The sequence below is a fragment of the Piliocolobus tephrosceles genome, chromosome Y, assembly GCF_002776525.5.
Source record: "Piliocolobus tephrosceles isolate RC106 chromosome Y, ASM277652v3, whole genome shotgun sequence".
Lineage (NCBI taxonomy): Eukaryota > Metazoa > Chordata > Mammalia > Primates > Cercopithecidae > Piliocolobus > Piliocolobus tephrosceles.
The window spans coordinates 25,866,635-25,891,036 of NC_045456.1; the positions used below are offsets into that span (position 1 = coordinate 25,866,635).

Here is a 24,402-nt window from a genome sequence, read left to right on the forward strand (position 1 = left end):
CTTGGGATTCAGGTAGGTGGTTGTGAAACTCTGGTGGAGCCCAAGCCCTGAAGAAGGAGATACTGGGAGTGTAGACATACATCTATATGACAGATGTTCTGCTTATTCTAATTTATTGTAACCCGAATGGCTACTTTGGCTCAGCTACAGCCATACATGCTCTTGACACTGTGACTGAAACCGTAAGTCAAGAAAGGGTCACATGAACTACAGCCTAAGCAAAAGATTTTTCTGTATGCTGACATTTGTCTTGATGGTAAACCCAAGTATCATTCTATAACTTGACTGCAAATTCTTTCTCCACCATGATCCTAGGTCAGTAATGCTCACATAAGGACCCAAAGGGAAATGCCCATCTGTGCCATCAGAACAAGTTAGCCTTTCTCTATCCCACAACAGTTTCTGTTGGGATGATGCTATTATGGCTCCAGATCCCTCTGCTACAGCCAAACAGTTACTCTGTCATTTTTTAAAATGGCTATGAGATGTACCGGGATAGTCTTACAGGTCTGTCACCATGTGTACTCATGATGGTATACAGTGACTAAATTTATATTATAAAAATTTGGGCAATTTTGTGGCACACAGAGATATATATCTAGTAGTGTCTCTGCAGATAACACTCTATACTAGATTGCACTGTGAATCTTGAATGACATCTGTAAATTCGCTGCAGCTATTCTCACCTTCAACATGAGAGTGGTCCTATTAATGCTGGTACCCACCAGAAGGCCGTTTATTCCATCACATCAGCAGCTAGTATCAGTCTTTGCTATACACAAAACAAAACAAAACCTTGTATTTCAAGTCAAGACTATCTCAGCCATAGACTAAAGTAGTGTGGTTATCCTGGGGATTTATTCAAATTTTAAATAAAGCCCTTCTAGAAATCCAAACTAAGCCACACCTGCCAGCGAACTAGAAACAGAGCTACTTTCTGCAAACCTAAAAATGAGTTCAGAATGTGGGCTCTGAAATAATTGTGGGGTAAAGGGATCCCTAATACAGCATGGCTGCTCTACCAAAAAACCAGCAAAACTGCTTCTCTAGGTAAGTTCCTGTCTATTCCTCCCAATAGGGTAAGATCTTCCAAGCAGAATCTCCAGCCACTTTCTACAGGCAAGTCTGAGTTCGTAACAAACCAATACCCATCTGGGGTAAAACTCTTGGAAGAAGGGTCAGGTTGGCATCTTTTTTGTTTTTCAATCTTCATAGGTGATGCCTCTAAGTACAGAAAATCTCACAAAACTAGAGTCTGAAGAAGACCTCTAACAAACTTCAGCAGCCCTCAGAAAGAGTGGTGAAACTGTAAAAAGAAAAACAAACAGAAAACAACAATAATAAAACCACATCCAAAAATCGGCAACGTCAAAGGTTATAGGTAGATAAGCCCACAAAGATGAAAAAAAAAGCAACACAAAAATAAAGAAACTCAAAAAGTCACAGGTGCTTATTTTTCTCCAAATGACAATAACACATCTTCAGGAAGGGTTAGAAATGTACTGAGGGTGAGATGACTGAATTGACAAAAGCATGCTTCAGAATGTAAATAAACTTCGCTTAGCAAAAGGAGCATACTGTAACCCAATGCAAAGAAGCTAAGAATTACAACAAAACAGGACAATTAAAACAATTGAGGAATTGCAACAAAACAGGACAATTTAACAATTAAAACAGCAGGTCTAGAAAGAAATATAACCAATCTGATTAAGCTGAAAAACACACTACAAGATCTTTACAATGCAATCACAAGTATTATAGTATTAATAGAAATATTAATAGAAAAAGAACAGATTGAGTAGAGAAAAGAGTATTGAGCTTAAAGAATATCTTTATGAGGTAAGACAGGCAGAAATATAAAGAGAAAATAATTAACAAGAATAATAATTTTTAGAAACATTAAATTATCTAAAGTGAACAAATGTAGAACTGATTAAGGTATCTGAAAGATGGGAGAATGAAACCAATTTGGATAACATACTTCAGAATATTGCACAGTAGAACTTCCTCAACCTAGCAAGGTAGGCTAGCATTCAAACTGAGAAAATGCAGAAGACCCCAGTAAGATACTCCATGAGAAGATAAGGTTCAATACATACAATCATCAGATACTCAAAGGTAAAAATGAAAAAGAAAATGTTAAAAGCAGCCAGAGTGAAAAACCAGGTCACCTACATAGGGAAGACCATCGCACACAGCAAACCTCTCAGTAGAAACCCTACAAGCCAGAAGAGATTAGGGGCCAATATTCAACATTATTAAAAAAAATTAACCTAGAATTTTACTTCTGGCAAAACTAAGCTTCATACGTGAAGGAGAAATAAGATTCCCTTCAGACAAGCAAATGCTGAGAGAATTGGTAAGCATGAGACCTGACTTATGTAAGCCCCTAAACAAAACACTAATTGTGGGTAAAAAAATGACCAACCACTACAAAACACACAAAGTGAACAAAACAGTGACACCATAAAATAACCTCATAAACAAGTCTGCAAAATAACCAGCGAGCATAACTATAACAGAATAAAATTTACACATAACAATACTAACCTTAAGTGTAAATGAGTTATCTGCCCCAATCAAAAAACCCAAAATGGCAGGCTGAATAAAGAACTCAAATCCATTAGTATGATGTCTTCAAGAAACCTATATTATAGGCAAAGACACATACAGGCTGAAAATAGGAAAACAGCAAAAAAAGCAGGGGTTGCAATCCTAGTTTCTTTAAAAGTTGCTTCAACTTTAAACAAATAAAGATTAAAACACACACCACATACAAACACACAAACATACACAAAGAAGGGCATTACATAATGTTGAAAAGCTAAATTCAACAAGAGTTAAATATTCTAAATATATATGCTCACACTACAGAAGGACTCACATTTATAAAACAAATTGTTAGAGATCTTCAAAGAGACTTATTCTCTAACTCAATAATAGTGTGAGACTTTAACATCCCACAGAAAATATTAGAGAGATCACTGAGACAGAAAATTATCAATAATATTTAGGACATGAACTCAGTCCTAAATCAAAGGTACCTAAGAGATATGTTAGAAACTGTGAACACCAGAGCAACAGAATATCAATTCTTACCATAACCACATGGCACTTACTCTAAAATTAATTTCATAATTAGAAGTAAAATATTTTTCAGCAGATGCAAAAAGAACTGAAATTATAACAGTCTCTCAGAGGACAACTGCAGAGTGCAACAGCCACTACAGAACACAAAGCAGGCTGGCACATAAGTAATTATGTTTTTTCATTATTGAAATTTGTTGTTTGATACCATAATTTATTATTTAATAAATGTGGTTATGTTATACATCATTATCATGTGCATTTCACTTTCTTTGTTACTTATTACTTGATGTTTATTTTATGATTATTGTAGACTATGAAAATAATGTTAGACAAAAAATGAATTTGAGCAATTTCCTTATTGAAGTTCAAAATGGATCATAAAGCAGCAGAGAAATTTTGCAACATTAACAACACATTTGTCCCAGAAACTGCTAATGAACGTACAGAGCAGCGGTTGTTCCAGTTTTGTAGAGGAGACTAGGTCTTTAAAGATGAGAGCCATAGTGGCCAGTCATCAGAAGTTGACAATGACCAACTGAAAACTATCATCAAAGCTGATCCTCTTACAACTACATAAGAAGCCACTACAGTCACTACTAAACACACTGCAGTGAACAGAACAGTGAGTTGTCAAGAACTCAATGTCAACCACTCTACAGTAATTTGGCACTTCCAATTTGGCAAATTGGAAAAGTGGAAAAGCTCTATCAAGCCACACATGTCAGTGAACTAGAAACAGAGCTACTTTCTGCAAACCTAAAGATGAGTCCAGACTGTGGGCTCTGAAATAATTGTGGGGTAAAGGGAGATCTCTTGAAGATCTCTGGCCTTTCCTAGAGTAATATTCCCCATATCATCACTATTAACATTCAGTTCCTCATTTGTTATACAAATTTCTGCAGTCGTCTTTAATTTCTTTCCAGAAAATGGTGGGGTTTTTTGTCTTTTCTATCACATGGTCAGGCTGCAAATTTTCCTAACATTTATGGTCTGGTTCCCTTTTAAACAAAAGTTCCAATTTCAAACCATCTCTCTCAAGTTCAAAGTTCCATAGGGCAGGAGCAAAATACCACCATTTGCTTTGCTATAGCATAGCATGTGTTTCCTTTACTCCAATTCCCAAGAAGTTCCTCATTTCCACCTGAGACCGTCTCAGCCTAGACTTCGTTCTGCATATCATTACTAGTATTTTGGTCAAAAACATTCACCCAGGCTTTAGATAAAGTTCCAACATTTCCCACATAATCTTCTCTTCTTCTGAGCACTTCAAACTGCTCCAACCTTCCCGCATTAGCCAGTTCCAAAGTAGCTTCCACATTTTCAGGTTTTCTGCAATACCCCATTCCTGGTACCAATTCCCTGTATTAGTCTGTTATCACACTGCTCCAAAAATATGACCTTAGACTGGGTAATTCATTAAGACAGGATGTTTAATTGACTCACAGTTGTGCATGGTTGAGGAGGATTCAAGAAACTTACAATCATGGTAGAAGGTGAATGGGAAGCAAGATACATCTTACATGGAATGGAGGCCGGAAGGTGAGAGAAACTGCAGAACATTTTTAAAACCATCAGCTACTGTGAGAACTCCCTCACTATCATGAGAACAGCATGGGGGTAACTGACATCATAATGCAATCGCCTTCCATCAGGTCCCTCCCTTAACACATGGGGATTATAATTCTAGATGAGATTTGGGTGGGGTCGCAAAGCCAAAGCATATCAATGACAGCAGTATTTATCTAATGGACCTAGGAGTTATCTCTTTGAAACATAAACATAAAGACAGAAAGTGCCCCTCTGCTTCCAGTTTCAGTAAAAGGTAAGAACTTAACCTCAGTAGGCGCTTTTCTCTAAACTGCAAACCCACCTCCTGAGATTAAAAGTATGAGAAATCAGTTTATCTTCTGATTAAAGACAATTAGCTATGTATAACAGGTGGTCTTTTGTTACCATGGTAAACTAAGGGTATGTGACAAATGGTGCTGTTAAATTTTCTTTATTAAAGACTATTGATCAACCAGTAATTTCTTTTAAGAAAATTTGTTTTCCTTAAAGACTACTTTGATGCTTAGCTATATAAAAGATAAGATTTCTTTTTTACTTTGTAATCTCTTGGTTGATTTTCTACAATGTACATTAAATTCATATTTAATAGTTTTAACAGTAAAACTGATTTCATTCTCTACTGTCCTTGTGGAGAGGATTTCTGGATTCAGAGAAAATTTTATTTTTAATTTTATGTCTTCATCACTAGGCTGTTGGAAACAAAACCATGAAGACTCAAATTCCTTAAAACAAGTAGTGATGATCAGGGTACTGCCACTTAAAGAAAGAAAAGGATGAAGAGGATACTATACTATGTATATGATGGCTAGTTATATGCCCAAAAAGATAATTTAGAATAAATGAACAAATTCCTGAAACATGCAAACTATTTACCTTGCAGAAAGAAAGGGGAAAAAAAGGATTAGGAAGATACTATTCTTCGTGTATTATGGCCAATTATACACCCAACAGGTTAGATAATTTAGAATAAATGAACAAATTTCTGACACATACAAACTACCAGAACTGACTCGGGAATAAACATAATACGAATTCATAATCAAAACTAAGGCCTTGGACAATTTAAAGAATTAAAGAATTTACATCCAATGGTCTAAAAACACAGAAGAAAAAGGGACCCTACACAATTCACTCTGTGAAGCCAGGATTATATTGATCCTAAAGCCAAAGTCATCACAAGAAACAAGCCAACATATCTTAACACAGATACTAACATTCTAAACTCAATAGTAGCACACACAACAAATCCAGTAAATCAAATGCTTATATACCACAATCAAATGGAATTTTATCTTGAAATAATTTCACCACCACAGTCAGTCCATTTGAGACATTTGGTTAAGCCACGATTTGCTGTAAGATTCAGATGCTTAGTCTCACTCCTTCCTATGTATATTTACCTTTCATTTCCTATACATATTTACCGTCTACTGTTTGTCAGTATTCCGCTGGGTGGTAGCAATCTTAAGCGACAGGCGCTGCCTTGGTACTTACATGGTTTACGGTGAGGTGCTGAGGTAGAGAAGCCAGAGACTGAAAAAAATAAAAATAAAATAAAATAAAATAAAATAAAAAAATAGGCCAGGCGCGGTGGCTCACGCCTGCAATCCCAGAATTTGGCAGGCCAAGGCGGACGGATCACGAGGCCAGGGGTTTGAGACCACCCTGGCCAACATGGTGAAACCTCGTATTTACCAAAAATACAAAAAATTAGCCGGGCAGTTCGCGCCAGTGCACTCTAGCCTGGGCAACAAGAACGAAACTCCGAAGAAGGGAGGGAAAGAAGGAAAGGAGGGAAATACGGAGGGAGGGAGGGAGGGAGAGAGGGAGGGAAGCAGGAAGGAAAGAAAGAAGGAAACATTTTGAACATAGAGGGTCTTGTCCTAAGTCAGTCTTCCAATCTTATTGTGTAAGAGTAAGGGCTCTCTTAAAATTTAGGTGTTTAGAGTTAAATGATCCACTAACTTGTGAAACTGGAAAACATTTTTTTAGCAAAGCAGCAGACACCAGGGCACGGCTCCGTTCCATCCTCGACTCCACTTTCTCCTAACAGGTAGGTATTCGGATGGGGTCTAGTAGGTGTCAGTCATTTGGCCACGCCTCAGCCGAAGAGAGGCGCAGAAAAGTATCGCAATGAGCTGCGTCGCCTATTGCTGACGCCAGAGAGTGTGCGTCCACAGTTTATCAGGGAGCTTGGTGGCCAGCCCCTTATGCGCCCCAACCTGAGGCATCTTAACTCAGGCCACTCTTAGAATAGTAGTAACCGCCAGAAAGGAGTCGGAAGAGGTCCCACGAGGCTGTCTTCACCGCTATGCCCAAGAATAAAGGTACTGCTGTAAGCATCTGGGACTATACCTCAGCTTGCTCTGCCAGTAACCCCGACGTCTGTTCCAGGCCGCAGTAACTGTTCTTCTGGCGGAACTGGGCACCACGTCCCCAGCACTGTGTTCGGGAAAAGAGTTGGGAATCCCGGATTTGGTCGCATTGGGTGGGAGAGACGCCATTTTTGTGGGGTCTGCTTCGGAAGGTAGCGGGCTTTTGCTGCTATTTCACGCCAGACGGAAGGCGTGTAGGTAGCGGACGGTTGAGGAACGTTAACCGGACTCCCTGGCTTTCCAGAGTAGGCACCTGCAAACTTCCCTGCTACTTTCCTGGAAGCAGTTCCTAACTATTTACCTATCTGGACAGTTAAAAGTATTGCTAAGGATACTCCCCTTTCCTTGTTAAACAGTGGGAAAACCTTGAAGCATGTTTAGGTTCATCTCTGGCGTTTTTCTCTACCCAATCCCTTTATAGAGTGTAACATTCTTTTGCAGAAGATTTATTATATATTTACGCAAGTTTTTAACTTCCGTATCTGATAAATATCGTGGGAGTAAAGATATCAACGTTCCGTTCATTCTGCGTTTAAACTTTTACACCAAGCTTAGACTTGAAAATAAGTTTACTTACAGCTTCTAAAGTAGGAGGTCTAACCTCGGCAGAACTCTTGCTCGGTCGTTTCTGAAAGAAATTCTCCTTTATGTAGACCTGAGGTAATCTCTCACTTTTAATGCCCTTGTAATTGCTTGAAGAAAACTGTAGGTGGAAACAAAATGTATTATTTTCCACAGGAGAGGACCATATTTTATAGTACACAAAAAGTCTGCTTAGATTATTCCTTCTTGGGACCCACGCCAATTTGTCTTCTTTTTACTTGCTTGTTGGCGCCAAGGAATCTGTTTCATTTTCTCTTTATAGCTGTTACGATACACAACTCTTGAGGTACTTGGTGACAGTACAGTGCTGTGTTTTCTGGACAATACTCTTTGCTCTCCCCAAAACCCACTAATGGATTATTTGTATAATAAGATTTGTTTGTTTGTTTTACTGCAAAATTATTCAAGGATAAAGTTTAATTAGAGTTAGCAAAGGCTTATGATTTTCACTAACATTTTCTCAGATGGTACTGAACAACTTCAGTAAGTATGTTCTCACCTTTATTTCTAGTGATGAGATTCTCAGTTCTCTAAGTTACCGATTCTAAAGATCACAGTATCTTCCTTTGCAAAATGTCCATTACATCTTTGTTGATGTTACTATCCCTGTACTTGACGCTACCCTTAAATAGTAAAACTTCCTTTATTCTTCTAGGGTAGAACTTTCAAACTGAGTGAGGCCTAAGGTTCCCAGTAAAGAGTTTGTTGGTCATAGAAAGAAGGCAAGATGAACTATTAAACGACTTTGTTATATGTTCATGCCTAGCCTCATTCTTTTAAAATATAATTTAAAGTGGATTCTGTTACATGGTATTACAGTAGAAGGAGAATAATCAGGGTTTGGTTAATTCTGGTAAATCGAAAACAAATTTTTGTATCATCTGAGGCACATAAAAGAAGTGCAGTGGCCGGGCGCAGTGGCTCATGCCTGTAATGCCAGCACTTTGAGAGGCTGAGTCTGGTGGATCAGGAGGTCAGGAACTCGATACCATCCTGGCTAACATAGTGAAACCCCGTCTCTACTAAAAATACAAAAAAATTAGCCCCGCATGGTGGCGGCTACTAGTAGTCCCAGCTACTCCAGAGGCAGGAGAATGGCGTGAACCTGGGAGGTGGAGCTTGCAGTGAGCCGAGATTGCGCCACTGCACTTCAGCCTGGCGACTGAGCCAGACTGCGTCTCAAAAAAAAAAAAAAAAAAAAAAAAAAAATGTATAGTAATACAGTGAACTCCTGGAAATCCATACCTCTAGGAATTACAACACAGATTCGTTAAAGTCCTCTGTTACCTCTCCTAAATTTATTTTTAAGATTTAATCACCATCCTGAATTGAATGTTTTTATTATTGTGTAAAATCAGTGTTATCCTCTGGGATACTTAGTTGAAGGATATTTTTGAAGACCCCTACGTTTTATGAGATGAGACTTACTAATATAGAAGTAAAACTTGCTCATTTGGCTTTTTGTGTTTTTTTGTTTTTGTTTTCATTTGAAAATCCAAATGTCTGTCAATATTGTCATGGTGAGGTTTATCCAAGTAAACATGTAAATGAACATGGGCCATATGTGGAATCACTTTTTCTTTGCACTCATTCGGTAGGTTTTCTGCAGAAATCTTAGAAACCCGTCCTCACATCAGGAAAAGGGCATCCTTTGGCCTATTTGTGAAGAGCTAGAGTAAGATGCTCCCACCTTTGAGATTGCTGTATGCAATTTAAAAGTTGCCATTCTTTTGCAAATGTGTAATCATGGTTTAGTCATTTGAAAAGCTGCCAAACTTTTATAAAACCCAGTAAGCAAAGCAGGTATGATCTTTGTCCTGACGCAGCTAAATTCAGGCACGATTAATGGCTTGAAATATAGAATGTGTTTTCCTTTGTAGAAATTTAGTTTTGGCATACCCTAAGAATGCATCCGAATCTGGATAAATCACGAAGTTGTGGAAGCCCAGTTTTCTTTTATAGTGGCACAGAACAATGTGAGACTGCTCCAGAGGTAGTGGGTGGATTCAAGAACTTAGATGTCTGGCTTTGCGGTGGCCAGGTATACATATTTTATTCTATTTGTAGTGTTAACGTTTTTATTCAGATTCTTCAATCGATTCCTTTATATTACTGTAATTTGTTGCCTTTCTCCCTCCTTTTGGAAACGGCTGCTATTTTGATTTACATTCTCTAATGGGTATAAAATGTTATGGAGAAATACGCCAATTTCTTGATAATTCAATAGAAAATTTCACAAGGAAATATTCTGCATGTGTTTAGTAATAAGCAAAAACTGAAAAATAGAGTGAAACATGACGGCAGTTGAAATAGTTATCAAAAGTCTAAGGAAGTGTATATGTAAGTTTTAACCCAGAAATTCTAGTTCTGTTCATTTATGAAATTTGTTGGAGAATAATATTCAATGCAGCATTATATAATAATATTGAAACATTGGAAGAAATTAAAGTATTAAATATACTTTAACTGTTAAAATGTTGGTCCATATCTGCAGCTATTGAAATGAAAAGATATTCAGGTCAAATTATTGAGTGGAGTTAAAATATACTATAGAAGAAAATGAATGAAGTCTTGTTTTTATTTGGAAAGCATTGTATAGCTTTATATAAGATATATTCTTATTTCAGAGGTGTCCAAACAAATGTTCAAAAAGGATAGTATTGATACATATTGGGTAAAAGACTTAAGGAGAACCTCGAGAGGTTCTGTTAATGAGGTAATGTTAATGTTGTAATGTAAATAAATTTAAACACATTTATTATGTGTTTCAATGATATATTTTTAATTTTCCTGCAAGTGATTTCAAAAACAAACTTCAAAAACCTAATTTTGTTTTATAGTTTAGTTTATATGATATTATGCAGATTTTTACGGTTAATTTTTTATCTACTCTTTAATTAGGTAAAGGAGGTAAAAACAGGCGCAGGGGTAAAAATGAGAATGAATCTGAAAAAAGAGAGCTGGTGTTTAAAGACGATGGACAAGGTAAGACTTTTTAAGTTAGGCTTCTTTTATTAATATATTTTGTTGTTGCTGTTAATATAAATTTCAGTCTTTCTCCTAAAGGAATCTTAATCATTATCCTGAGCAGTTGTCCCCATGTTTCCATTTTTCTTTCCCTCATTTCTCATCATCTACATTTCTCCTGTACTTGTTCATTAAATAATGATTTCTTGGATATACTAAGTCTGGATAGAGGATCTGATTGCAGCATTTTTGTAAATATACATTCAGTATTTTGTATGGAAGAACACAATCTAGCTGTTGCCTGCAATCCCAGCCCTTTGGAAAGCAAGGTGATTGGCTTGCTTGAAGCTGGGAGAGACCAGCCTGAGCAACAGGGCAGAACCCTGTCTCTGCAAAAAAAAAAAAAAAAAATTAATGGGGCATTGTTTTACACAACTGGAGTCCCAGGTTCTCTGGAGGATAAGGGGAGAGGACACTTTGAACCCAGGAGGCCAAAGCTGCAGGGAGCTGTGAGGGTGCTTCTGTATTCAGCGTGGGTGACAGAGCAAGACCCTGTCTCAAGAAAAAGCCAAAAGTTCAGAGCAAATTAAGCATAGACTGTTATCATGAAGTATTCCATATGTTGGTAATGAGTAATGTTGTAGGCTATCAGACCATGGTTATTTGTGAGGATAAAATCTCAAAACCTTTTTGAACCCCAAGTTCTTCAGTGCCGCTAGCGCATAATCATAAAATGTCATACAATCGTAATAATTGACTAACTCATTGGATTAGTAAAGGAAGTACAGACTAACATACCAAAAAAAAAATAAAGTTTATCAGGCCACTTGCTTTTTTTCTTTCTTTTCTTTAAGTAATGAGCTTACGAAAAATTTATGAAATTAGTACACAACAAAGTTACATGTATTCTTCACCTAGATTCACCAATTTTTACCTTTAACATGTTTTACTTTATTTCTGTCTCTGAATATCTGCATGTATACACATTTTTCTAACTATTTTGAATTTTTACACAGATAATTAGTAACATGATTTTACAGACTTTACCCCTAAATACTTCAGCATATATCTCATAAGATCAAGCACTTTTCCTTTACTAACAGTAGAATTACTATAACATGTTTAACTTCAATGTAATACTGTTATCTACTTCTATGCTATGCTGTTACAAGTAGGTAACCACTAACCACATATGACTATGTAGATTAATGTAACTTACAATTTAGATATGTAATAGTTCCATCGCAGGTAGGTTTTCGTGGAGACTGCTAACCTCATTGATAATCTGTATTCAGATTTCTTCACATTTAATTATTTTCAGCATGAATACATTTATTGTTTAATAATTTATAAGAAAAGCTAGGTATTTTTCTATAGAATTTTTGGTAGTCACTTTTGTTCTAAATAAAAGCCACTAAAAAGTCAACATCTTTTAATTATATGAAACATATTTTCTGGCAAAAGAAACTTATTTAGCCTTCATCTTTTTCAGTTCTAATAGATGTTGACTTTACTTTCAGGACAAATTTTTTAAATTTCATTCTCATTTTGTTTTTGTTTTCGTCCATGTTTCAAAATTGCTTAGTGATAAGCTGAGCTCACTCTATTGTTGTAAAATGGACGCAGTTGCGACATGTATAACCCCTCAATGTAGCTTTTTCTTTCTTTTTTTCTTTTTTTTTTTTTTTTTTTTTTTAACGCAGAGTCTCACTTTGTCAGCCAGGCTGGAGTGCAGTGGCATGATGGCTCAGTGCAACATCCATCTCCTGGGCTCAAGCGTTTCTCCTGCCTTGGCCTCCCAAGTAGCTGGGATTAGAGATGTGTGCCAGTGCACCTGGCTAATTTTTGTATTTTTAGTAGAGACGAAGTTTTACCATGTTATCCAGGCTAGTCTCGAACTGCTGACCTCAGGTATTGCACCTGTCTCGGCCTCCCAAAGTGCTGGGATTACAAGCATGAGCAACCATGTCTGGCCTGTCACTCTTATTTTCTAAGAACTTTAGAGTAATCACCAAGGTATTCTAAAGTAAACACGAATTTTTAATAGTTAAGCTATTGTTTTTCTTGTCATTTCTGAGTTTAAGGATAGTGAAGAGAGAGAGAGGGCTCATGTGTGAGAGGTTGATGAAGCATTATAGTGTATATTTTGAAATGTCCCTCTTTGATGTTCAAAAGTAGAGTGTGCAGTCATGACAACAACAGTTGACTTACTCAAAATGAGTAGGTAATTAAAATGCCTCTAGTAGCAAAAATAGCTTGCATTGGAAATGGCATTTGTAACCCTGAACAAGTTACTTGACTTCGTGTTTTATTTACTCTAAATATAAAGACGTTAAAGTATATGAGCATAGCTGAGAGAGTTGTAGAAGTTGACATATGAAGAATTCTCTGGTTTCCCTAAAGTTAGAATATGTGTCATTTTGAAATACTACTGTCTGAATAAATTACTCAGGCTTTTTGCTGTTTGTTTTATGCTGTTTTTCTTTGTATGTAGTTTGATCCAATTTAGCAGTAAATGAAGCTGTTATTAGCAGGTAAATTTATTTTGTTGTTGTTGAGTTTTGATCTTGACACCCAGGCTGGTGTGCAGTGGTGTTATCTCAGCTGCCTGCAACCTCTGCCTCCTGAGTTCAAGCCATTCTCCTGCCTCAGCCTTCTGGGTAGCTGGGATTTTACAGACATCTGGCACCACACCCAGCTAATTTTTCTATCTTTAGTAGAGACAAGGTTTCATCATGCTGGCCAGGCTGGTCTTGAATTCCTGACCTTGGGTTATTTACCTGCCTTGGCCTCCCAAGTTGCTGGGATTTCGGGCATGAGCCACCATGCCTGGCCCAATAGCTAAATTTTAGTCTTTACATTTTAACAGATGTTGAACAGGATCTCAACCTTTTTTTAATCTCCTGTCCTCAGAGTATGCTCAGGTAATCAAAATGTTGGGAAATGGACGATTGGAAGCACTGTGTTTTGATGGTGTAAAGAGGTTATGCCATATCAGAGGGAAATTGAGAAAAAAGGTAGGTGTGTAGGTTTCTTTTCCATAAAAATTTGCTGTAAAAAAATGTCTCTGCTTTAAATACATGGTCCAAGCAATTTATTTTTGTGAATTCCCAAAATAATTTATGTAACAATGTGAATAAAGAAAAAGTCTTTGATAACTTTTCGATTTACTTTTAAAGAATAATTTCTTTGTTTAACTTCTATTGTATTCCTACCAGAAATGTCTACTTTAGTATTGAAGAAACCAGACAAATCTAACATATAACACAAATAGTCTTGACTCAATTAAAGAAATTGAGTGAAAGAATGAAAAATCTTCCTTTTTACTTTAGATTAAAAGAGATGAATCGCTGCATATCCCTTCATTAGGTTTTGGATTGGGGGAAATAGTTTTAGGTGGTACTATGAAAATTGGAATATGGAATATGTTAGACACTCTATTTGTTATAATACCACATCAGGTAATTTTATAACTTACACTGATTAAAAGTCTCTACTACTCAGATTTTTAATTAAAATAATAATAACTTTTTTTGGCTGAGCTCTGTGGAAATAATAGATAGCATACACTTGTAGTCCCAGCTACTCAAGGGGCTAAGGCAGGATGATTGCTTGAGCCCAGCCCAGGAGTTCAAGGTTCCCATAAGCTAAAAATTGTGCTAATGCAGTCCAGCCTGGGTGATAGAGCAAATCTCTTATCTCAGAAAGCAATAAAATATATATATATATATATATATATATTTGGTATGTTAACATTCTTTCTTTTCCAAATTAGTGACACTTTTAGAGGTTCTCTTAGTCCATTTGGGCTGCTTATTGACTGGGTAGATTATAAAAAATAGGAATTTTATTTCTCATAGTTTTGGAGAAAGAGAAATGTATTTAATATTTGGTGAGGACCCATTTCCTGATTATTATGTGGTGCCTTCTGGCTTAGTCCACACATGGTAGAAGTGATGAACAAGCTGCTTTGGGCCTCTTTTTTAAGAGCAAAAATTCCTTTTCATGAGTGATTAGCCCTCATCGTGTAATCACCTCGCAAAGGTCCAACCTCCTAGTACTATCACCTTAGGGATTTAAATTTCACCATAAATCTTTTGAGGAACACAAACATTAAGACAAGAACAGGCAATGTATTTATGTAGATTGGGCACTTTTTAGTCATTTTATGTAGACACATCTTCTGTATTTTGGACAATTACATGTCTCTCAATTTCTGAGACAAAGGATCATCTGACATTTTAAACTCTTGAGTAATTGAGATAAAATTGTTATTTTTTTTAACTTTCTAAATAAGAAAATTTTAATAAACTCAACTGGGTACTGTAGTTTTTTCATGCCATACCTTAACTATGTACTGCATACAACTATACTACAGATACATATTACAGTTTTTTTTTTCTAATTTATTTTTAATTTTTGAGGTAAGGTCTCACTGTGTTGTCTAGGCCTCTCTACATTGCCTAGATTGGTCTCAAGCTCCTGCACTCAGGTGATCCTCCTGGCTTAGCCTTCCAGAGTGCTGGTATAGGCATGAGACACCTCTCCTGGCATCTAATTAATTTATTATTTTTTCACACTAGGTGAATAGTATAACTGTTCTGTGGTAAGATTCACTAAACATTTTTTCTTTTAATTTTTATTAAATTAAAAATTTAATAAAAGTTTTTATTTTTAAAATAATCTGCAGTAAATTTCTTACAGGTTTGGATAAATACTTCAGACATTATATTGGTTGGTCTACGAGACTATCAGGTAAAAATAACATTTAAATTTGTGTTGTGACTTTGTATTTAAGCAGTTAATGTTTGGAAGGTACTATATACTAGTATCTTTGACCCTTTGCAGCCCAGGATGATTTCTGCCTGCCATCATTTATTTAGGGCCAGCTGTGTTTAAGACTATAGTATTTTTCAAATTTGAAATAATTCTCACAGATAGTTAAAGGTATATGTATTTTTGTGGAAAGACATAAATTTTTTAATTCTTTGTTTTCATTGCTAATGTGCAGTAAATATTTTCTTGCAGGCTTGGGCAAGTGCTATAGAACATTCTGTCCTCATCCATTTAAAGGCCAATGGTGTTTCAGGCATTCCGCGAGGTATTTCAGACATTGTAGTTCCCAAATGCCGGTCTGAGAAATAGTACTGGTGCAGGCTGAATTTTCAATGCTCTGAAGTCAAACTAGAAGATACATAGTTAGGATGTTCTTCATGGAACACAATTGTTTGTTTACCTTTTAAATGTATATTTTAATAACCTTTTTTTAAATGAGAAAGATAGTGTATAAGGTGGTAATTTTTATTAATGTTCTAATTTGGCAAAGCAAAATTTAGTAATCGAGACCCATTTACCTAATATTATTTTTAATATTAATATTTTGAAATTTAAAGTTCTTGAAATCCACATCTGGGAGACCACAAGTCTAGTTGATACAGTTGAGTAAGTCGGTTCTCCTTTAAAAGTTTTATAGTTTGGTAAAGTTAAGACATGCATACCAAGTAGTTACAGTACAAACTGTTGTAAAGTACATGCTGTAAATTTAAAGTGAGCAGTATATAACAAAGACAGTGGTGTGGTAACTGTTTAATCTCCAAAGTTAAAACTATTTACATGCTGTAGGTCTGTAAAATACTTTTGATTTCTATCCATGGAACTCATCACCATTGTTTAACCACATTGAGAAAGTACTGCTATGTCTATATTTTTATTCTCTTAATATTAGGTGGAGTTTTCTGTAGTCATCTGTTAAGTGTAGTTGGTTTATAATGTTCAAGTCTTCTGTTGATCTTTTGTCTGATTCTTCTTTTCATTACTATAAGTGGTGTATTGAAGTTACTCTACTTTTCATCTTGAGAATTTCTACTTTTTACATGACTTCAGTGTCTTTATTGACTTTCTGTTTAGTGAAATACCATTTTCATAATTTTCTTAATATTTTTAGACAGGATTTCTTTTTAAGTCTTTAAATATGTTTATAATCTCTCAGATAAACCAAGTCCAACTTCTGGAATTCCTCAGGAAGAGTTTTTTTTGTTTGTTTTTGTTTTTTTTTTTTTCCCCTGTGTTTGGGTCACTTTTTTAGATCTCTCTTTTTTTTTTTTTTTTTAACTGACCATTTTAACTACAACATAGCAATTCTAGAAATCAGATTCCTGCCTCTCAGGGTTGTTGTTGGTACTGCTTGTTTGGTGACTTTTCTGAACTAATTCTTTGGCCACTGAATAGTTGGTTAGTTAGTGGGCAGTTCATGTTTGAATTAAGATTTCATTAAAATGAGCAAGATTTTAATCATTTAAGGAGGAATCTTGTACATTTAGAGGAATACTTTCAACATTCAGCCAATGTCAGTCAACTGACACCTCTTCCTTAGTCTTCATTTCTTTCTGTGCAGGATCTCAAGTTCAGTCAGGGGTAGTATTAGGGCTTTCCTATGTCTCTCTTTATTGCGTGCACATATTGGCCTTTCAGATTTGCAGAAATATATTAGACTTTACAAATTTCCTACGGATATTTCATTCCAGAGCTTTTCCAAGATTTTTGATAATTTTTTGTCCCAGCTAGTATTACCACTTAAGGCATGTTAAAAAATTGCCACAGATTCCAGCACTTTGGGAGGCTGAGGTGGGTGGATCAGGAGGTCAGGAGATCTAGACCATCCTGGCTAACAAGGTGAAACCCCGTCTCTACTAAAAATACAAAAAATTAACTGGGCGCAGTGGCAGGCACCTATAGTCCCAGCTACTTGGGAGGCTGAGGCAGGAGAATGGTGTGAACTTTGGAAGTGGAGCTTGCAGTGAGCGGAGATTGTGCCACTGCACTTCAGCCTGGGCAACAGCGCGAGGCTCCATCTAAAAAAAAAAAAAAAAAAAAATGCCACAGATTGTTTTTTCTACAAAAGTCCTGTGTGGTAAACCACAGTGAATAAGCTCTGAGTCAAATGAATTAAAGAAAAGCTCTTAAAATGGGAGTTTCCAGGAACTGCCACGAAATTCTCTGTAGAATGGTGTTACCAAGGAACTTCAGACTTGTTCTGTGCTTTTCAGTAGCTGCTATGCTGTTGGTTTTTATTAAACTGAGATGAGGAATGGAAATAGGCCACACTGCTTTTTCTTAGTAAGATTCACCTATATTTCTTGCATAAATGCTCTTTAGTGTTTATTGCATTCATATGGTTAATTTTCAGATTTCTGATGTATGGATTTTGACCATTTATGTCAGTGTTCTCATTTCTTTTATGAAGGAACACATTTTAGCAAGTGCTTATTCTGCCATACCTGCAATCACTGCAGGAAGGCCTTTATTTTGATAGACTTAATTACACATTGACTTTGTTTCTTCTTCATATATCAAACTAAAAAGTTGTACTGTGTATTTAAAATATTATTTTTATGAACATTATGTTTACTCTAATCATCAATTTAACAAAACCTGGTTTGCACATATGGTTTGAAAAGTGTACTATTTCATACTGCCTTTTTGCCAGATCACTTTAGTTTACATCTTACTTAGGTTGTAAATTTTAAGCAATCAGAACCCTCCTTACTCCAAGTTGGATAAAATACTTTCAATTGAGGAAGTGTGAACATCTTAGGAAAGTGGTTCTTGGTGTTTGCATTAGAAACACCCACCCAGAAGAGCTTTTAAAAATATGTATTCATGTACTGCACCCCAGGTAGTTCTACTTTCACTCTTATGGAAGTAGGTATCTATTTTTAAAATCAAGCTATTTTTCAAGTTTCAAAGACAATTCTGATAGATACTAAGAACGGATGCTTAGAAAAGTTTATTACTGTTTTGTTTTGTTTGTTTGTTTGTTTGTTTTATGGAGTGTCACTGTTGCCCAGGCTGGAGTGCAGTGGCTTGATCTCAACTCACTGCAAGCTGAGCCTCCCGGGTTCATGCCATTCTCCTGCCTCAGCCTCCTGAGTAGCTGTGACTACAGATGCCTGCCACCATGCCCAGCTAATATTTTGTATTTTTAGTAGAGACGGGGTTTCACTGTGTTAGCCAGGATGGTCTCCATCTCCTGACCTCGTGGTCTACCCGCCTCAGCCTCCCCAAGAGCTAGGATTATAGGCGCGAGCCACCACGCCCAGCCTAGAAAAGTGTATTACTTTTTTTAACATAATTATTCTTTAGTCCATTTTTAGTTTTGAATTGCAGTGTTTGACCTAAAAAGTTTTATATTACAATTTGTTGGAATAAGTCTTTTGTTTTTTTCCAAGAGACTTCTAATTAAAAGGGAATAGTAAATAAAAGGACTGTGCTTGCCTTTTGTGCTTTTATTAAAATGAAATCTCTACAGTCTTCTCTAAGCTGTTAATCATTTTTTACTAATGAACATAAGCCACTTCCTAAAGACTCAAGAATATTTTTCTAAAGGGTATTGGGGTAAGCAAAGGAAAGCAGGAAAGTTTGTAACAAACAGTAGGTGGGAATTTTTTAGATGTGTTCAATTTAAAGGTAATTTGTGAAACAAGTGATATTTTGATAAAAGACGTTTTTAAAGTTATTTGTTTATTTCTAAGGATAACAAAGCTGATGTAATTTTAAAGTACAATGCAGATGAAGCTAGAAGCCTGAAGGCATATGGCGAGCTTCCAGAGCATGGTAATATCAAAATGATTTTTTCTCCTTGTTATTTGGTGTTAATGTTTGTTGGTATTTAGATGAAGGTATATCCGCAGAACTGCTTTGTTACATACTGTTTTAGTGTATACTTAAAAGTGTTTTTTAAGTAATCTTGCCTATACTTCAGTAAACTTATAATATTTTGCAAAAGTATTAATAACTGGAAATCTCTAATAAAGACATTGTGAACTTGACAGTAAAAATCTCTAATAAAGAGATTATGAATTAGGAAAGTTCCTTTAGTGATGAGTTTATGAATTCATAAGCTTTGGGTTTGTATATAAGATCTGTCGTAAGCTCTGGATTTGTATATAAGATCTGTCAAATGAATACTTTTTTAATGGTGTTTTTCTAAACAATTCTCAAGACTGGCAGTTTTCATTTAAGCATAGGCAACAAATGTAATACTAATGTTTGATTCTTATAGATAAAAAGTATTCGGTTCATCTTAGCAAAGTTGTAACTGTGAGATTATTTTTAACAAACAATTTTGTTTTCTTTTTCTTAAAGGCAAACACAATGCATACTTACTACAGAAAACTTGACAAGATTGCAATAAGTCCCTCATGACACCGTCAAAAAGAATATGCACTATTTTAAAGCCTATATATTTTACCTGGCAGCTCTTTTCGTTATTTATCACATTGCATTTTATGAAAACAAGATTTTTATATAAACATGAAGATCCTGATGAAATTATTGACATTTCAGGAAGTGCTGAAATAACTGGGAGTTCAGCTAGCACCTCCTTTTTTCATTATTACTTAGGGATAAGCATGATTGTGATTTAACCAAGTATTTCTCACTGATTTGATAAGTCTGTTTAAATAATTGGTTAACTAGCTGTTGTAATTTCAAGAGAATTTTATATATCTTGAGAATAAGTTGTTAACCTGTGCTCAAATCCTTTTTGAAGGCTACCTGGAAATATTTGGCTATTGAGTTGGTGTAATCAGAGTCTGCTTGCCAAACTTAAAATACCTTTTGTATATGTGCTAAGTGAGAATTAAAAATACCTTTAAAAAAAAAAGAAAAATACAGCACACTACAGCACATTCGTTCTTTGTTTTTTGAGACAGAGTCTCACTCTGTCACCCAGGTAGGAGTGCACTGGTGCCATCTCAGCTCACTGCATTCTCCGCCTCCCGGGTTCAAGCCGTTTTCCTTCCTCACCCTCTGAGACTACAGGCATTTGCCACCACATCTGGTTAAGTTTTTTTATTTTTATTTTTATTTGAGACCCGTTTTCACAATGTTGGCCAGGCTGGTCTCAAACTCCTAATCTTCAGTGATCTGCCCACCTTCGCCTCCCAAAGTGCTGGGATTACAGGCAAAATATTTATTATATAATCATTGTTGTTTTACCTTTAGCTAAAATCAATGAAACAGACACATTTGGTCCTGGAGATGATGATGAAATCCAATTTGATGATATTGGAGATGACGATGAAGACATTGATGATGTAAGTAGATAAACCTAATAGGTTTCTTGTTTTATCTATAAACTTTACAGTCCTTTGGGATATTCTTTACTGCAAAAATCAATTTTAACTTTGGCAGTAGGCACATTATAATCAAAGTTAAGTAAGAGTGTCTAAAGAAATAGTTTTGAAAACATGTCCTCTATTAAGAGAAATGGTTAATATGTTAAAAAGAAGAATCTTGTTTGAACCAGTTTGATACAGCATTGAAATTATGACATATTTGAAAGCCTTGTTGAAATGGAAGGCCTGTTGCTAGGACATGTAATAGAATTACATGGTTGAGCATCAATTTGTACTGGCCAGACTGTTGTTTTGGAGTTAGCTTGTGCTTGTTTTGTGGAAGTGATTGTTTTTCCTAGTAACAAAATATCACAGTTTGCAAAGCAATAAATGCTTCAACTCTCTTTTTCAGTTAACTATATTGAAATTAAATTCACCTTGATTTTTTTTTTCCCTCTCTCCGAGAGAGAGAGAGAGAGAAAGAGAGAGAGAGAGTGTGTATGTATTGGATATGGATTTGGTTGGTATAGCTTACAATTCATTTGGGCTTAGGCTTTTTTGTCAGTATCCCTATAATAAAAATGTTGTTTAGAAACCACCTGTATATCCCACACCCAAAAGTTTTGATTAATTAGATACTAAGAAGAAATTATAGAATATCTAAAGCAGTCGTTCTTGATGTCACTTGTGCTATTACTGGAGCTTTTAAAAATTACAAACTCTGGCAGGGCACAGTAGTTCACACCTGTAATCCCAGCACTTTGGGAGATGTGAGCAGATCACAAGGTAAGGTGTTCAAGAACAGCCTGATCAACATGGTGAAACCCCATCTCTACTAAAAATACAAAAATTAGCCAGGCAAAGTAGTGCATGCCTGTAATCCCCACTACTCAGGAGACTGAGACAGAATAATCGCTTGAACCCAGGAGATAGAGGTTGCAGTGAGCCAAGATTGTACCACTGCACTCCAGCCTGGGCAACAGAGTGAGACTCCACCTCAAAAAAAAAAAAAAATTACAAAAGTTAAACTTTGGAAAGTCTAAAACAGGCACTACTGATGGTCACACACTACATTGAATACCACTGTACTACATCAGGGTTCTCTACAGCTTTTCTTTTACAAACATGTTTATTAAGATTGTGTTCAAACTGTTCAGAGGAGTAGAAGGATTTTTAAATTTATTTGTAAACATTCATATACTCACCAACAAGATTGTACAATTTACAGTTTTTCTCATCTATCTCACCCATACGTTATTCATCTGATATTACACCATATATTTTGGCACATTTCCAAACTACTACTTACACTTTGAGTTAAAGAAAAACTGAGTCGATAATTGTATTGTATATACGCATTTAAATTTTTACAACATAAAGTACTCTATAAAATTTTTATTTTTTTTTCTTTGGAGTTGTTTCTGAGTCTTAACACTACTCTAATATAAATTTTAAAATATAACCAAAAGGAGAAAATGAAAAGGGATGAAAAATCCATTGTTCTTGTGATCCCAGGAAATCTGAGACAGGTCTCAGTTAATTTAGAAAGTTGATTTTGCCAGTGTTGAGGACGCACCCATGACACAGCTTCAGGAAGCCCTGAGGACATCTACCCAAGGTGTTTGCGGCACAGCTTGCTTTTGTGCATCTTACAGGAGACATGAGACATCAGTCAGTATGTGTGAGAAGTACTGTTGGTTCAGTTTGGAAAGGGGGTGCATTTTCTTAGCCTTTCTAAAGGAGGCAGTCAGATATGCATCTAACTCAATGAGCAAAAGGATAACTTTGAATAGAATGGGAGGCTGGGTTGCCTTAAGCACTTTCCACCTTTTTTCTTAGTAATGTTGGGGACCCAAAATATTTTCTTTTCACATTCTAATATTTTCTTGTGTATCTCCCTTTGGGGACCTTGAGCCAGAGATTTTTCTGGGGATTAAACAGAATTGGCATTTACTTCATGTTGTAGTATCCAAAAGCATAAATATTGTGTTGTAGATTAAGGGCAAATCTGAACATTTCCACAGTTGCTGGCTTTGGAGGCCTCTTTGGAAAATTCAGAGAAGGTATCCAGACTGCATACAGGGACACAAAGCTATGTACACAGATGTTAGAATAAGGATCTAAAGCTATGTACACAGATGTTAGAATAAGGATCTAAACATGGCTAAGATTATTCTCAGGGTGTTGGGGGGAGAAACTTCTTAGATTTATGCCATTTCCTTTGGAATTAGGCCCAGTAGGATACCAGGGGAAAGGGATGTAAAGACAGTGGCTATTAAAGAAAGTTTAGTTTCTTTTGAGTATTTATAAGAGTTTCTTTTGCATATTACGAGAGAACACTGTAGAAGATTTGTAGTTCTAGTTTTATTTCTGTGATTAAATGGATTCAGAATTTGATTAGGACCATATTTATTCCATTCTTAAAGGAATTACATGTATTTTGTCTGTGTACACCCCCAGAACATAAGATCTGTAATCACTACCAAAAAAGGTAGTAAGAAGATGCAAAACTTCAAAAATGTTCTGATACATGATATACAGTGACATTCTGAAAAAGTATAAAGATTTACTGGTAACACAAGGAAATGAGAAAAATCTAATATAAAGAATACTCAGTTCAAAACGATTTACTTCAAGTTTACCATTGGGAGTCTTTATATGCAGTAGAATGTTGTAATAAGAGTTATTTTCCATAGATCTGATGATGATCTTTTCAATTACAGATCTAAATTGAACTGAATGTTTTTACATGACAAGTTTTCTGAGGATTGTTCTACATTTGGTATTTGGCCATCATCAGTTAAGAAGAGAAATTCGTTTAGTGTGTCGTTTCTGAAAGCAAACTGATTTATTTTCAATATTTTAAAGTATTTATTTCTTTGGAAGCTCATGACCCTGAATTTCTTGTTAAATGTTAATACTTTATTGTTTCGATGTAATGGAACTTAGGAATAAAATACCATAATAGTTGCCATTAAAAGAAATAAACGAATGCCTTTCCTACTCTAATAACTTCAAGTAGTGGGATATTTTGAATACATTTCTGCCTTATGATCATGCTGGGTTCTAATAAGCCCTACTTCCAGCTAATCTGTTTATAGTCTTTATGTTTCAGTTACTTACATATTCTTGTAAGGTTTCTGATAAAATTTGAATATAGAAATCTCCATTTAGAATCAGAAAAAAATTGACTTTTTCATATATATCTAACCATATGTATTTTTATAGTAACATTGATACTTTATAAATTGTTTTTGTCCTTTGTGCACCAGTTATTAAGAAAAAAATATGTCCAACACACAGTTTTTGAAGTGTGGCAGTTTTGAGTAGTAATTTAGAATGTGTAAGATTAAGAATTGCAGAAATTGAACAATAGGTGGCAACCAATTATCTTAACATTGGAAATACTGGGATGCCATTTTATTTTGAAAAGTTATTCATTGTAACCCACTGTTTTGCCTTTCATGAACAAGTGAATTACAATGTATAAATGAAAAACTAATTTCATAATAAATTCTCTAAACTGAACCATTCTCATACTGTATCTAAACTGCCATAGGAGGAGGCAATCATACTGAATGAAAAGATAGTTTCAACCTAGGTTCAGTAGTTCACACGTGTAATCCCAACACTGTGGGATGCCAACGTGGGCAGATCACGTGAGGTCAGACATTCAAGAT

General features: G+C 35.6%; 1 protein-coding gene across 2 annotated transcripts; it reads left to right on the top strand.

Annotated features, from left to right (window-relative positions):
• Positions 1-6,806: 6,806 nt before the first annotated feature.
• LOC111535696 (eukaryotic translation initiation factor 1A, Y-chromosomal-like) lies at positions 6,807-23,729 on the top strand. Of its 2 annotated transcripts, XM_023201909.1 has the most exons (7): positions 6,807-6,986; positions 10,539-10,622; positions 13,518-13,621; positions 15,309-15,359; positions 19,136-19,217; positions 20,610-20,701; positions 23,446-23,729. In XM_023201909.1, exons 1-7 carry the CDS (start codon positions 6,971-6,973, stop codon positions 23,449-23,451), a joined length of 435 nt encoding a protein of 144 aa, XP_023057677.1. In that variant the 5' UTR covers positions 6,807-6,970; the 3' UTR covers positions 23,452-23,729. The 2 variants fall into 2 exon arrangements, with proteins under 2 accessions (XP_023057677.1, XP_023057678.1); XM_023201910.1 differs by lacking the exons at positions 19,136-19,217; positions 20,610-20,701; positions 23,446-23,729 and adding an exon at positions 15,633-16,372.
• Positions 23,730-24,402: the final 673 nt, after the last annotated feature.

Excerpts from the sequence above, each read along its gene's own strand:
- LOC111535696 (XM_023201909.1), top strand. Across the intron at positions 10,623-13,517 it reads GTTTAAAGACGATGGACAAG|AGTATGCTCAGGTAATCAAA; the intron begins GTAAGACTTTTT and ends TCCTGTCCTCAG. Across the intron at positions 15,360-19,135 it reads TTGGTCTACGAGACTATCAG|GATAACAAAGCTGATGTAAT; the intron begins GTAAAAATAACA and ends TTTATTTCTAAG.